This window comes from Hydra viridissima, unplaced genomic scaffold, assembly GCF_058129835.1.
Source record: "Hydra viridissima isolate aposymbiotic clone 2 unplaced genomic scaffold, HvirCarnegie_v1 scaffold_2, whole genome shotgun sequence".
Taxonomy (NCBI): Eukaryota; Metazoa; Cnidaria; class Hydrozoa; order Anthoathecata; family Hydridae; genus Hydra; species Hydra viridissima.
Genome location: NW_028324301.1, coordinates 4113053 through 4130109, shown reverse-complemented (window position 1 = coordinate 4130109; position 17057 = coordinate 4113053). Strand labels below are relative to the sequence as shown.

Here is a 17057-nt window from a genome sequence, read left to right as displayed (position 1 = left end):
AAATTTGCCCCCCATAATGGCCGATTTTTGCTTCAAAAAATACGCGAAAGTTAGACATCTAGTTATTTTTAATATATCATTGATTTGCCCGTGATTGCTTCAAAAAACGTTTTCAAAATTCATTGCATGAAAACAAATCTGTGTCAGACTACCGCTTAACCGTGAGACTCGCGCACCCAACTTTCGCTTTAATCAAACTTGAATATTTTGACATTCAATTTATGACTCGTAAACCTAATGAGCTCAATCTACAAACTAGAGATCTACAGGATAAATCCATTTATAGAGGTTTTGTAGAATGTTACATTTATGTATTGTTAAAATGTAACAATCGTAATTGATTAATTAAACAGCTATTTACTATAGATAGGAATTTACATGCGGAGAACTTCCTTCATTTTCATTGAGTATCAACCTTAACTGTTAAAAGGGGGAGTTATTGTAGTTGAACAGAAAGGTTCTCGAATTAATATTTTAACTGTTGACACTGTTTGAAATTATATAAAATTAAAATTGACCGATCAAAAAATCTCTTCAAAAAAACGTTTGTTTGATAAACAGTTCTTGCTTAAAAAATTATGAAAGTTGTAATATTGTTTTTAATTATAGAAGTTATCACAGATATTAAACGTCTAAAATAGATATTAAATTAGTGGTATACTCGTACTCCCACTGCTATTACATGCTGTTACTAAACTTTATCCAAAAGTTTAGAGGGTTTACATGTGCATAAATTTGTTAATAAATTAGTAATTAGTAATAAAATAGTTAATAAATCTTGTTTTCATAAAAAGTTTTAAAAAATATCTTTATATAAATATTTAGTGATCTAAATAAAGCTTATAAGCTACAATTGAGTTGAAATTCTTTCTGATATGATTTTTTTTTCCTATTTATTAGAACCATAATACATTTGTGTGAAAAAAAAGATGGCTTTTCCTCATGGTGTCATTGCTGCAGGATGGATTCCATTTGTTGTTGTAACAGTGGTATAAAAATTAGTGTATATTCATTTTTTTGCAGAATATAACAGTATTTACTATTCATTAATGAAAGCCATTGATTAAGTGGTTAAGGAAGTATTTTATTTAATGATAATTACATACATACATACATACATACATACATACATACATACATACATACATACATACATACATACATACATACATACATACATACATACATACATAAATACATATATACATAAATACATACATACTTATATATATAAATTAATATGAAGGTTGTGTCAGTTAATACTTATGGTATTTTTATCACTTTAAACTCTTATTTTATGGAACAATTTTTACTGTTAAGAACTGATTAGAATATTTACTTTCTGATATATATTTGCAATACATATATCAGGAAGTTTAGTTAGGAATTTCAATTTTTTTTTTCACAAACTCAATCAATTATATTTTGTGTTAACAAACTTTTTAAATTAAATATTATATAAACAAATTTTTTTTTCAGTCATATTTAAAAGTTGAAAGATTTGAATTTATTTTAATGAATAGCCATTCAATAATTCAAAACATGATTAATATACTAATCTTTAGGGTGAAAATACTAGGGTGCATTATCAAAATATGAATCAATATTTCAAAATTGAGCTGTCTGGTAATTTAAGCTGTTCTATTGATTAAATTAAGCAATCTGAAATATATATTATTGGATAATCTTTAGTTGTCCAATATAAAATATATATAAAATAATAAATACATATTCTATGGTGACCATGATTGTTTATATTGTCTGCATTTTGTAAATGTCTTATAAGTTCAGTTTTACCTCCAAGCCAGCTCCCAAAATGCAAGAAATGGGTGAGTTTATCACTATAACTAGTTTATCACTATATATACAGCTGCGGACAAAACTACGTGAACGATTGCAAATAGTTTTTTTTAATAAAATTTTCAATGTCTTAAAATAAGTTTACAGTTTAATACTATATATGGTTGGATAGAGTGTTTTTTGCTCTATAAGACTGTGTAAAGTGTATTCTCTAATAATTTGTTTAAAATTAAACATATCTAAATGTTCAAAAAGCATCAAATATTTTGCACGACAAAACCACGTGAACGATTTATAAAAGCGTCATTTTTGATGCAAATTATATTATATTCACATCGAAATCAGTGCTTTTAAAAATCGTTCATGTGGTTTTGGTATTCTAAGAACTTACAATCATTTAAATTTCTCAAGATTATTCTGTTTAACATCAAAAAATTAAAAAAATTAAACTATAATGGTTCGTCAAACTGATTCAAAAATTGAAAGCTTGGTTTTGCGTTTGCGCAAAGAAGAAAAATGGTCCATTGGGCAAATTGCAGCTCATGTGAAGATGTCAAAAGGTGGAATACATAAAATTATACACCGAGAAAAGAGCAAAAAGATCGTTAAGAAAGGTGGTCGTCCACGTATTACGGATAAGCGGTAATATTCCTTTAATTTTATTTTTTTAAATATTTAATCTTAATAATATTAATGTTAATGTTAATTTTAATGTTTAACGTTTTATTTTTTAGTACTGATCGAAAAATTGTGCGAAAATCTCTTGAGAATCCACATTAGACAGCCCCTGAAATTCGTCTGCAAACAGGCATGGAAAACGTAAGCACACGAACGATTCAAAGGCGTTTAAACGAAGGAGGTCTTTATGGGCGCAGACCTGCAAAGAAACCATTCCTTAAGCCCAGGCACGTCAAAGATCGCCTACAGTTCGCTAAAGATCACTTAAACTGGACGGTTGAAAATTGGAAAACAGTTTTGTGGTCAGATGAAAGTAAATTTAACATGGTTTGCAGCGACGGTCGAGATTATGTTAGGCGTCCAGTAGGTAAAAGATTTGCAAAAGAGTATACAATAGGAACTGTAAAATTTGGGGGTGGCAATATAATGGTTTGGGGGTGTTTCTCCTGGGCTGGAATTGGTCCGTTGTACCGTGTAAACGGTATAATGGACCAACTACAGTACAGGGAAATATTATCTAATCAAATGTTGCCACACGCTTTAGAAAAAATGCCTCACAATTGGGTTTATCAACATGATAATGACCCTAAACATACAGCTTTGACTGTAAAAAATTGGCTCATAAATAATAGCATAACGGTTTTGAAGTGGCCTGCCCAATCTCCCGACCTAAATCCAATCGAAAATTTATGGATTGAAGTTGAGCGACGCTTGGGAGGTCGCAAATTTCAAAAACCGGATGAACTTTTTCGAGCCGTACAGTATGAATGGGAGGCATTACCAAAACAGTTACTAGAAACTCTTGTAGAATCTATGCCAAGACGGTGCAAGGCCGTTATCGATTCTAAAGGCTATGCAACTAAATATTAATGCTTGTTTTTTTTTAGAATCTATTATTTGTTGATGTTAGTAAAATTATTCTTTTACGTTTGTATAATTGTTCACGTGGTTTTGTCGCGCAAAATATTTGATGCTTTTTGAACATTTAGATATGTTTAATTTTAAACAAATTATTAGAGAATACACTTTACACAGTCTTATAGAGCAAAAAACGCTCTATCCAACCATATATAGTATTAAACTATAAACTTATTTTAAGACATTGAAAATTTCATTAAAAAAAACTATTTGCAATCGTTCACATAGTTTTGTCCGTAGCTGTATATATATATATATATAAATATATGCATACTATAACTTAACAGTTACAGCTTTTATAAACTAACCTAGTATGGAAATATTTGAGTTTTCTTTACATTGGTTCGCTTTGATGGTGTGCATATCGCTTATTACTTAAGATTTAAGTAAACAAATAGTGAGTGTTTGTGTGCAGTAGCACATAAAAAAGCAACTTTGAAAGATCATCTAGTGGTGATCTTTCCAAGTTGCTTTTTGGTACTGCAGATCGTTCATCCACAATAACTGGGAACGCAAAACTGTGCACTCTTTATTGGAATGGAAAGTCTACTTCAAAATTACTTTAAAAAAGAGTCATTCAAGAACCCATGACTATGGCTGTTGGTGAGATATTACAATTGAAACTCTTGGGAGTTCCAAGTAACTTTAAACTGTTGGATAAATCATGTAGAGAAATCATTGTCAAAATAACTATAAAGTTAATTACTGAGTGGCCTTGTGATGATCAAATTTTCATTATGATATTTGACACCATCAGCTGTATTACAGGCCATCTAACATAAGCTTGCACTTCTATACAAAAAAACTGCAATATGCAGTCCTCTGGTCAGGTTGTTGTCATCAGATTGAAGTTCTTCTGTCTCATGTGTTTAATGACTTGAAGATAGAATTATCAAAGTCGCTAGATGCAACATTACTTACAAGGTTAAGAAGTATTTAACATGTGAAGTCACATGACACCTTTCACATAATTCCATTTTGGCCAGCTGATCATAGCTTGCAATCTCAAGAGCTACTTGCTCTGATGAATAAAGAGGTCAAACTTTTGCTGCTGAACATGTTGAGTTTTTACAGCATGATTACTGGGAATTCACAGTTCATTCTATTTATCATCATCAAAGGGTGAAGTGACATTCCAATGACCTGGTACACTACACAAAGCCTGTTGGAAGTCTATCTGATCTACTGCCTTAATATTGCACTTTGTGTGCTAAAAAATGGAGAACTTCTACCAGGCACAGTTACCAGTCATCACCATATACTAAAGTTGCATGTCTTTGCATTATTTGTAAGTCATGTTTATTGTTTGGTAGCTAACATAAAAACAAACTGCAGATTCACCATGGAGCAAGATCTAGCTGTAACAGCACCTACTTGCTACAAGATTATTGCAATCTCTGCAATCAAAGCACTGAATCACCATCTTTGGTATTTTACCACTTAAATGGTCCTACTTACAATATTCAGTACACGAGTATCATTTTCTGAGAGGCAAGCATTTTCAAATGCCATGCTTAAGTTCAGACTGCCATCAGCTAATGATTCACAAGCCTTAGTGCATTGATTCACAAATGGATGTGGTAAGTCCAAATTCCCATCATACATTGACATTTCAACATGATTGCGCAAAGCCCTTGGACAGGACTCTTGGTTTTATTTTACTGCCTTCAAATGGATCCCAGCTTCCTTGAGCTGTCAGTGAGTAGGGCAAGTCATTGTGTGAGGTGAGTCAGTGTTTTACATGATAATTGCTGAGAATGTTGCAGCAGTGAATATTGTTAATGACTGCACTAAAAGAGGTGTAAAACTGTTCTCAGATTTTGGTTGAAACTGCATGACTAGATTTGCAAAACATTCTTCAGCTTGTCAAGAAAGATTGTAAGAGTACTCTGAATCTTTATTGTCACAAGAACACTCTGAATCTTTGTTGCATGTTGTCACAAGAACAATAAATAATTGTATAACGTGGCATGTGCAGATTTTACCAACTCAAGTGACATGTAACTGTTGTAACATAAATCTAGATTTCAAAGATATTCATCTAACGACAAGTCACTATAATACTGTGAACATGTATATTGTATAATATTACTTTTTCTTTTGTTCTAAATATTGTTGTGTTGTTTTATCCAGAAAAACAATGCATTTTGTCTCAATGATTGGTGATGATAATAACATATTCCTCCCAAGTGTTTTATGGCATATTTGTACAAGTTTTTGGCATGTGCCAGTTTGTTAAAGCAAAACAAGACCATTAACAACATACCTAGTCACTTTATTCATCTAGCCAAAACTACTATTAAAAGTTAGCGAAAAAGCATGATCAGTAAAATTGACTAAGCAATAAATGAATAGTTTTATCTGAGGGGAATATTTGACAAATAAGTTGTTATTTAATTGCATTGGAACATATTTGAAATACAGACAGTTCAACAACTCAACAATTTTTTTTGGGCCCTACTGTAGTTTGCACCCTAGTAAATACATCCTCCCTCACTATGCTCTTGATATATGCATTCTTCTCAATACTGCTTATAAGTATTTAGGCAACTTTCTTTCAAAAAATACTTTTTTGCATATTTGTTAAGATTTAAAAAAAAGTTAAAAACAACTTTTAGCTTTTTTTCTTTTATTAGGTGAAAACATATAAGTTATAATTTTTGTTTGTTTGTTTGTTGAAAATTATTTTTTATTCATTATAGCTTGCATTCCTTTTTGCATGGATTTACATTCGATTGTTTCAACATCAGCAACTCTCTGAAGTTTCATCTACATTGACATCTATTTTCGGATTGTTTATTACTTTGATGACATCAGCATTAGTACCAGTTGATGTTTTCCTTGTTTCTTACATGAAAAATGCTAATGGAACATTTAAGGTTAACTTTTATTGTTTATTTAAATATTTTGCTCTTCTTAGTTTGATGTTTGCTTCATTGAAAATACTTTATTCTGGGCTGCAATGGCTATCATGCTTAAGGATACAAAAAGAAATAAAACCCTAATGCCTTACCTTTTAACTTACACTTTTGAACTTTGATCATTTTATGTTAAAACCAAATCAATCATAATTTTATGCAAGTGCTCTCACTAGCCTTTTTTTTTTTTTTTTTTTTTTTTTTTTTTTTTTTTTTTGTCAGAAAAGTACATAAAGAGTACATAAAAATCTTCTGCAGAAGGAGTAGTTCAGACTTTTAGTTTTTCCCTTTATTAAACGGAAGTAAATGAACTTAGTATTTCTAAAAAACTAAAACATAGTATTTTTTGAATTTTAAATTACTATTGAAAAACTTAAAATTTAATTCTTAGTTCCTAAAGTAACTATTATTTTAAATTATCATTCCAAGCTTAGCGCTTCTAATTCTGATATTGGCAATCTAGTATGAATATCAGAAATAGAAGTACAAAACTAGGAATTTTCAATTATAAGTTATAACAGTTGATGTGGCAAATACAGTTTTGCAAAATAATATCTATGCATTTGCAAAAAAGATAAACCTATTTAGAGTTTTTTCATTTATCCCTTTAAAAAATCTCTGTCCAATTAAAACAAACAAATATTTATCAACTTTTCAAACTGATAAGCACCATTTTAAGGAAATTTAAGAAATATTTGTTTTTTTTTCAGTAACTAAGTACAATTCTTTTTCACAATGATGAAATTCTAGATACTAAAGATTTATTCATGATAATTTAATAAAATGATTATTAAAATTTGTAGGTGATATTTTTAGATCAAACAAAACTTATTAAGAGGTTAAGATAATCATTTAAAAGGTCTATTGATCTGTATCAATAAGTAAATTTTTTATATTTTAGAGCTGGGCTTCAGACAATATCACTCGAAACTCTATTGAAGATACTGTAACATATTGCTATTATGGTAGGCTAACTTTATAGTTGTTTGTAGTTATAGAATTTGTTAAACTATGTTTTTCATCTTAAAAAGTTAAAATTAAATTTATAGTATAATAAAATATAAAAAGATACCAACTAGTAATATTTCTTTTTAGCTTTATATGGATTGGTTGCTCTATTTGTATTTCTAATATTGCCGCTGATGTATTTTTATTATGAAGAGAAAGATGATGCAGAAGTTACAACCAAACAGGTTTTGTTTTAACTTACCTCAGTTATGTAAAATACACATTTTCATTACAAGACCTGCAAAAACTCACATGTTTCATGACAATATGCATGTTCTTGTTGTAACAACTGTTATTGTGGTTAATTTTTAGAGATGTTGTACTGCTTTCAAGTATTCTCTTGTGTTTTTATTAGCAGCATTTGTAATACTACTAACTGGGTGAGTTTAAATACTTTAAAATTGATTTTATACTCTTATTTTTTTAACTCATTAAAATTATGTATTTTGGATATTTTCAGAGCTTTAGTGCCATTGAAAAAATTGCCTTCCAACATGACAACGTTTGATGAAAAGTTTGATTTCCTTAAACATCAGTTGGAAAGTTATGACAGTAAGTTCATCGCTTTTAAAGAAAAAAGAATTTATTCATAACAGTTTTATTAAGTTGGTATATATAACTATACCATTAAAAAATGAAAAAATGCAGAAAATCTTTGGGCATCTCATTAAAAATTCATAAAGTTATAATTACATACTTTTAATAAAGAATATTTAAAATACTGACTTAAAGTTTTTTTCCTTACAGAAAATTTCTATGGAAAAAACATGAAAAAAACCATGGAGTTTTGATTGGCATTTAGAACATGGATTTCTCATGGTGTCCAAAATACCTATTGAAACACCATGGGGTTTTTTTTCATGGATTTTCAATGGAATACTAATAGAAATACCATATGTCAATTTTTTGGTTAATTGAAATCCCATGTTATTTTATAAACACCATGCAAGTCCATGGCACATGAATTTTATGGTGCAACATATAAATTAAAATATCATTGAGCTTTCTTGATCTATAAAATCAATGAGATCAACAAACGAAATCCAATGGAAATGTTGAATCCTACAAATATTTGAAGAAGAAAAATAGCCATGATGCACATGAAACATTACAATTTCACTGCAAGTAAATGCAACATTATAAGTTATTAAAAAAAGCTGCATTATATGCAAGAATCAGAATATCAGTGATATACATGTATAGTATATATTATATAGAAACATGTTCAATCAAAAATCAAAAACAATAGTTTGAAACTAAAACTTAGGAATTGACAAACACAAAACTTTTTTTCTGAAAAAATAACAATTTAAACATTAATATTTAAAGTTAAAAGTTTTAAAAAATAAAAAGAATCATCAATACAATAAAGTAACCATAAATATCAACTGGGCACTCAGTATATTGTCAGCAGCACATTATAGATAAAGTAATACACAAAAGATTATTGGTATAAAAATCAATGCTAAGGTAAAGGTGCTTATGACATACTTAATTTTAATGCTTCACTGAGTCATTACCTAAAACCTTAAAAAATAATTTTTGACATGGTTGTATTCCCTCTAACATGATGCATAATAATGACTCACTGAAAGAATTTTTTTATTACTATTCATGAAAATACAAATTATCATTAAAAAAAAAAATTTTAAATAATTATTTTGGTCTATAAGCATCGTTTACAAAAAAAAATTTTCTTTTATCTACATCTGCACATAAACAGTAAACACCAAGATCTGCATTTTTGACAGCAAATTCATGGCTCTTTAGAGTAAGAAAACAAATAAAGCTCATCACAATACAAACATGCTTATTAGGTTGAAAATCAAGTTATTACTTGGTTTATTTTCCTCACTGCAGTAATTTTCCTCTACTATCTTTCTTTTTTTCCTTTTCCTTATTTTCTTTTGCTTTGTCTTCTAATTTTTTTCATATCTTATGTGGTATTCTGAGGTCCAATTTTTCTACATTTTTGTGCCCTTTTTAACTCAGTTTCATAATTTGCTAAATCTACTGGAGACAACTTTTAAATACTAGATCTTACCCTTGAAGAGATATATTCTGGTTTTGGCAAAAGCATGCACAGCATTGACTGACAGCACTTTTTAAATATCAATTGTTTAAAAGACTAGCTATTTGAAAATGTGTTACAACTCTACTTGGATGTTGTTTTAACCATGTCTGAAACTCTTTATCATAATATACTTGTTATGGACTGAAAAATCTAACTTCAAGTGGTTGGGCATGGTGTGTAGTGTGAAAGAAAACAAAAAAGTACAATACCATTTTCTTATGCATACCCCAAAAAGTTGCCAAGTTTTTATAAATTTTGTCACTAACAAAAGTTTTTTGTTATTTTTTGACTCACATTTAAATATATTAATATATTATATTTAATATATATCCTATTGGTTGTCAGATTATTTGTTTTTGATTATAAGATAACTCAAGATTGCAAGAAGTTTTTTTCTAACCTTTTCTAAAACTAATTTTTTTCTAACTTAAGTCTGTGTTCTATTTTTTCTGTTTGGTTAGAATAAATGAGATCACTACATAGCTTTTTACAGTGGACATCTTTTGGAGTTCCTTTGTTTAAAACATCTCGCGATATGCAAATCTTCTTTCTCTTGATGTTTTTGAACAATGACCATGATTCATACCCAGTAACAAGGTTTTTCAAAAATGGTTTTTGTTTCAGTGCAGTACATATTCTACTTTGTTGCTGTTGGAGAGCTCGTGAGGGACCCATCCAGCCATTAAACTTTTATCCATCAATTCCACTTAAGAGGCTACTTTAATTATTTTAGATCAATTAAATAAAGATAATTTCTGCAAATGTTACTTTATCAGAAACAAAAAAGCTTATAGAGATTTGTTTACATCACTATTTCTTATGAAAGGAAGAAATTTGTGAGTTGGAGAATTCTGATCCTATAGGTCTTTCATTCATAGTCATACTGACAGAAACATTTCTACAATACCACAAAGAAAATGCTTTTAAAATTGCAACAACATTAACTCCTCCTTTGGACTTATAATCCTATCTAAGATATGTTGATGATAGTCATGTTAGATTTTAAAAAAATTCAGGAAGCAGAGCAATTCCAGCCTATTTTAAACAAACAATGCCTATCAATACAATACACAATTGACTTCCTCGATGTAATAATAACGAATAACACTAAAGTTAATTACAAGTTTACAGGAAAGAAACCATTACAAATATTCAAATTAAACCTCACTGAGTTGAAACCCCAAAAAATTTTTGCACAATTTTTAAAAGTTCATGTTCACAGAGCTTACTCCATGTGCAGTGATTCACATTTACAAAATGAGATAAATTTTCTTATTCAAGAATTCAAAGGAAATGGTTACGAGGAAAGCCAATTGGTAAGTATTACATACCAAATTAGAAAAAAATAATCCATAAAGAACAATGTTAAAATAAATCTAAATGCAACTGTTAAAAAAATATGTTTAAAGAAATGATGTTACAGTTTAGAACTCGAACTCAGTAACATCTAAAAAGTGTAAATGAAGGCAAACATCATCAGTCTGCAATAGCCACTCAGTAAGTTTTGTACAGAAGAAATAAATTGGGAAAAGGCTAAAACTCTTAGGGTGGAGATAAGAAAATTCAAAAGGTCTGTAAAGTTCTGTACAGTTTGTTAAATATAAATTTGGACTCCATTTTCCAGATTTTTTCATAAAAAAGAAAGAATTTTTGTGATAGCTGTATATTCATATGGTGTTTCCAGAAAGTCTATATGAGAGCTTTTTCATAATACCAGTTTAATTTTTTGATGATAAAATTCTTAAAGCAAAAGATTTTTTTAAAATCATTTTTTTTTGTTAATTAGAGTAAGAGTTCCCTATTTATTGGCATCTTTTTTATGCATATGTGACACTTTCCTTTCATTTTTGATAATAAATTATTATTGATAATTAATAAATTGATTATTGATTTTTACCTGGGAATAAATGACCATTAAGTTTAAACAAATTGTGTTGAAAACTTCCTTTCTGCATAATACATAAAAAATTGTAATCTGTAATATGTAAGAATATGTAAGAGAATTAAAACTACATTACCAGATACCAAAAATTTATGTTTGTTAATAACAAAAACATTATTTATGCAAATAGGATGTGTCTTCACCAGAAGTAATCACTTGTGCACGAAAAATCAATATTTTTGGAAATATAACCAGTATGCCATAATAAGTGCCTTCCCTTAATAGACACCATTCCCCTACATTTGCATATGAATTATGCTGCCAAAAAATGCACATCATAAATAACATCTATCATTAAAACTCAAATAAAACTAATTAGTTTGTGAATGGCATTCCATTTTAACTATAACATTTTTACAATTACAGCATAATTTCCTGAAGATATATACAATCATTGTGTTATTGTGATTATTTTTTTGTTTTATAATAAAATGGAGGATAATACCTTTATTTCTATGCTTAATTAATAATCCAAGTTTTACGTTATAAATCATATAATATTCACAAAATATTTTAACAATATTTAAGTAGATATGTACATGCAAAATATAGATGTATGTTGTATAGCAAAAACAAATACATTTATTATACATGTGATCATTATCAATATTTTTATAGCTTTAGCTGCTAAATGATTTACTCATAAAGCTTCATGCATACATAATATATGCATAGATCTATTTATATATACATGCATGCATGATATATGCATAGATCCATATTTAGTACACTGTTTGTCATTTAATTAGGCACATGGTGCTACATGACTAAGAATATGCTACCATAGTTTTAGTAATTGAAAATTATGGTGTAATAGAACCCATGGTGCAACTATTGAAACTTATGGTGTAACATTTGGAACCCATGGTGTAACATTTGGGACTCATTGGTAACCATAAAACCCACGGGTGAATCATAAATACCCAAAGAAAACCATGAAATCCATGGTGTGTAACATGACCCATGAATTTAAATCCATGGGGCCCTATAGAATTACATGGGATTTCAATGAAATTCTATGGGTTACCCATTGAACTCCAATGGTATATTTCCATAAGAGTGTTTGTATGAGTTTTATGGAATTTTAGATGTAAAGCAGTGTATGATCATACTAGTTGGTGTGCTTTCAATGTTTGGAATGCTGCTGTTGATTCAGTATGTGGTAGGTTTTTTTTTTTTTGGAGTTTACCTACTAGCAAGAATTCTGTTGGTCTTATCCACAAATATTTCAATCTTTTACCTCACAGGCTATTGGTATGTCTGCACTACCGCTCGGAATGATTCGATGTGGTAAAAGCTACAAGGAAGTAAGTCATTTATTTTTTCATTTTCAAGTTTGAAGTCAGTGAACTGTTAGGTATCAGAAATTTTTTTAATTTTGATTTTTTTTATTTGTGTTATAAATTACTTTTTCAACCATTTCGACTTTTTTAAAGTGAAGTTTGGTTTAAAATTTAAAAAAGAAACTTTTTAACTCATGAGCTTTTTGTATTTTATTTTTTGTCTGAAATTATTATTACAGTCATAATTTTAAAAAAAGTTATGATTGCAGCCATAATCTTTGCTACAACACCAATTTTTAATTTTAGTTTTAGAAGGAAGAAAAAAGCTCAATTAGGCATCCCAAAGTTTAGTCCAGCTTTTGAAATGGGAACGCAAGAATCATTTTGTAAACTTATTCTAAATTTTTTTTTAAGGAACCAGAAAGTAAACGCAAGTTGACAAGAAAGGAAAAGGATCAAGAGAAAGCCACCATGTTAAGAGCTAAAACTAGGGCAGGTCGCAATCTTACTCGCTTTGAACGAAACGAAATGCGAAGAATCGAGCAAGACGAGCTATTACAACAAAGAATTAATCGAAAGAAGAACGCGATGAAAAACAGCGTATGCGGAAAAGTTTTGTTACTGCTGAAACCGTTTCAAGTTTTACTTGGAGTTCTGTTTCTTATTATTTCTTTGCTCATTATGGTTTCTCTCACCATTACCAGGTTTGTTTTTTTTGTTTATTTGTGTTTGTATCTGTTTGCGATTTTTAAAGCAAGATTTAAATCCTCGTATCTTTTTAGCATTGACAAAGCCCTTCATTCTCTGGGACCTAAAGCAGGATACGCTCTGCCTGAACCAGTATTCCCCAACCCTGTTAACACAGTCATGATTTATTCTCAACAAGTAAGCAAAGAAAGTGTGACCAATTATATTTTATATTGCTTTGTTGTTCTAAAGTTTAAAAATTTAAAAATGAAAAAACTCATGAAGCGTTATCACATTTTGTTACTAATCATTTTAGTTGTACAAGAAAAATTTGACATTCTAAAAAACATGAAAGTCATATATTTTATAAGAAATTTTTTCAACTCCTGTATCAAAATAATGCAAAAAAAAAAAAAAAAAGCGAGAGAAAAGGTTTCTAACGTCTTAATTTAGCCTCAGTTTTCTTTTATAAGGTGTTTCCGCTAGACTACATACTTTTTACTGGTATAGTTCTGTTTTTCGTGTTCGCTTGCATGAACGGAATAATGAGAGTTGGTATATGGTGTTGTTGTATTAAGGTATGTTAGACACTATATTGTTAGTGTTTTATTAATTTAAATTTTTACTTAAGTTATTTTTGAAATGTTTTTAGAATGCTATAAGTAAATATTGATATTTAAAAATGATATTTAAATATCGATATTTAAAAATGCTATAGATTTTTGCTTTTTTTTAAAGATGTTTAAAATTCGTCTCGGTCGAACGATGCCGCAGGCTTTGCTATTTATGGTCTTCATTATGATGCTTATAATTATCTCGTTGAATATCATATTGTTAACAGCTATCCCTCAGTATATGCAATATGGTAACCAAAAGTATACTTTGAACATCCAAAACAGTACGCACCGAAATAGTTCGCATCATAACGAGACAAGATTTAATTTACACCCAGATACCCCTCAATTGATTGCATGCAGTACAAAAGCTCCTGAAGGTATTTCATTGCGTCTATTGTTTCTAGTATTATTTCAATTTTTTTTTTTTTTTATAATTTTAGTAACTTTAAAAATCGAAGATTCTTTATGTATTTGTTGATTTTTCAGAGTTTGCTTTAAGATCATTTTTGAGTTTGATCATTAGAGACTACTATGTCTTTAATAATTATTGATGCTGATTGCTCTAAATGATTTTTATTCAAGGAGAATGCGTTATGAGTCGATTAGCATTAATCATGAACACCTTGTTTTACAAAGCTTGGTTTTTTGGAGCGTTTTACTTTTGGAGCATATGGGTTTTTATTGGCGTAAGTTTTTGGTCCTTCTTCTAGACTAGAGAGCACTTAATTCGCGAATTATCTTATAAAATACTGAATTGCTTGATTTAACTGTTCCTTTTTATAGATTTTCTATATTGGGTTGCTATACAACATAATAGCGATGTGTCGAAGTAAACCAATCGAAGAAATCCTCAGCAGTGATGAAGATTCTGACGAAGATATGCATAGGTTAATAACTGCCTGAAGTCTATCTAATTTAAAAGAAAAAACTATAGCTTCTTCAAGAATTGCACATGTTATTCCTGAAGTCTATCTCTCTGAAATAAAAGAAAAAAAACTACAGGTAGTTTCTTCAAGAACTGCACAAGTTTTTCCTGAATTTAAAAACCCAAATTTAAAGCAATTTTGTATATATTTCGTGCAGATTTTTTTTCTTGTATCGTTTCTATAGTGTAAGTTCTTAATTTATATCTTTTGACTTGTTATTTAGTTACTTTTTTTATATTAATGTAAATACTAATATATATATTCCACAATATGAAAACCTTTCTGTAACATTTTAGTAAATTTTAAGTCGATTTTTTGTGTTTAAAATGCAATGATACAAAACGAAATTTAGGTGAATAATATCTTACTTCCTAATATCGAAATCCCGATAAAAATGATTATGTAGACGCGGCAATTTTTTTTTTTTTTTTAATTTTTATATTTTGCATCCAATTGCTACTGTATAAGTCATGCTTTTGGATTATATACTTTATGTTATCTTTTTAAAACACTCATTAGTCGAAAAAATGTTGAGAAAAATAAACTAATTGCAAAAGGTGCTTTTTTATTGAATTGTTATTCTTTACGGCTTATCGGATTTACTTCACATTTTCTAATTTTACAAAGCTAATACAAAGTTTTCTGATTTGTTGAAACAAACTTTTAAATTTGCACTATATCTTCTGTTAAACAATTTTTGGAGAAAAACGTTTGGCAAAGGTGACAAAAATATTTAAATATTAGTAAAAACACCTACGTTAGAGTGTAATACTCCATTAGGGCGGATTTGTGTTCAGCAGAGTCATTCACACATTAAATATTCATAAAATAAAGATACTAGGCATGGCGCTGTTTGCTACCAAGGTGTACCTGCCCAAGCTTGCTTTAGGTTACCGATTTCTTAAATCAAATGAAGTCCTGAAGTAAGGCAGATCGTTTAAAGGAACCATGTTCACAATGTATGATTTAGGTAATCTCTGTTATGACTCCAAATCTCTGTTATAATAAGTTACGAGAGGAAACCAGCTGGAGCTTATTCCAATTGAATTTGACAAGCACCTTCATCTTCTCCACCTTCTACTTTATCTCTGACATTAAGTTTTCTCCTGGATCATATGGTCTTTTTTCTAGTAAATAATCCTATGAAGTAAGAGATGTGAACCTCTAACACATGCCTTCTGCATTGGAACCTTGTGGTGATCACAATTGCTCTAGCAAACATCTCAGTATTATTCCAGTATATTCCAGGAAAACGTATCGTAGCAGATGGCAACAATATCGTAATATTCTCAGAGATTCAAGATAACAATGGTCCACCCCCTTAGTGCTTTCTGGCTGAACTACTCCAGGAAGAACCTTTTCAACGTTATGAATATCTAGGGACGACTATTCTGCCTATATTAACAGCGATATTACGATCCTCTTCTATCTGCTCGCCCTGATTATCATTAAAGTAGACGACGAGCATTTTTCCTTTCAAGGATTCCATTTTACCCTGCCTTTCTATCATCTTCGTCCAAGGCCTCCTGAGATTATATTTAGTCTAATTGAATCTTCAATTAATATTGTTATCTTCGTTAAATATTCGTTAATATTGAAATCCTAATTTGAAATCAACACAAAGTTGTTTTTTGTTTTAAAGTTCAAAATTTATATTACATACTGTCGCAATATTTTCTTTGACGGAACAGTTGTTTTTAACGAAGAATTCATTTTAGATTAAATACAATTTATTTTTAATAACTTTAAAAAGAAGAAAAATTTACAGTAAAAAAAAAACTTTTCAATAACAATTGACTTTTTGGGATCAAGATCATAGTAATCATGATCATAAAAATCAAGATCCTTTGGGAACGAGATTTAAAAGTAAAAGATCTAGATTATTGAACAAAACGTCATAGAATTAGTGATTGACCGAAACTCGGTTTAGTTCCTGTTGCGGCCAAAATTGTGGCCGGAACCGAAATTCCGGTTCCGGATATTTTTAAGATTTCGGTTCCGACCGGATTTTCGATTCAAAATGTTACCGAAAATAGATATTATATCGAAATTAGATTTTATAAATCTTTATTTGGTATTACAGCATTATTATCATTTAACAATAATAATATAAATTTTTTTTTGTTCAAATAGATGTTCAGCTTGAGAATTAATGTAAATAAGATTCGGTTCTGTGTGAAAACAAATTAATTTTCTTGTTTAAGTT

General features: G+C 29.4%; 1 protein-coding gene across 1 annotated transcript; it reads left to right on the top strand.

The window, feature by feature from the left end:
- The first annotated feature begins 60 nt into the window (after positions 1–60).
- LOC145181802 (putative lysosomal cobalamin transporter) lies at positions 61–15407 on the top strand. The gene is made up of 15 exons (XM_090078311.1): positions 61–288; positions 901–989; positions 6099–6275; positions 7216–7279; positions 7410–7507; positions 7635–7702; positions 7783–7874; positions 12427–12500; positions 12586–12645; positions 13036–13325; positions 13404–13506; positions 13782–13886; positions 14047–14302; positions 14508–14611; positions 14709–15407. Exons 2-15 carry the CDS (start codon positions 930–932, stop codon positions 14826–14828), a joined length of 1671 nt encoding a protein of 556 aa, XP_089934437.1. The 5' UTR covers positions 61–288; positions 901–929; the 3' UTR covers positions 14829–15407.
- The last annotated feature ends 1650 nt before the right edge of the window (positions 15408–17057 follow it).

Excerpts from the sequence above, each read along its gene's own strand:
- LOC145181802 (XM_090078311.1), top strand. The coding sequence starts at position 930 with ATGGCTTTTCCTCATGGTGTCATTGCTGCAGGATGGATTCCATTTGTT. Across the intron at positions 13,507-13,781 it reads TCATGATTTATTCTCAACAA|GTGTTTCCGCTAGACTACAT; the intron begins GTAAGCAAAGAA and ends TTCTTTTATAAG. Across the intron at positions 14,612-14,708 it reads GCATATGGGTTTTTATTGGC|ATTTTCTATATTGGGTTGCT; the intron begins GTAAGTTTTTGG and ends TCCTTTTTATAG.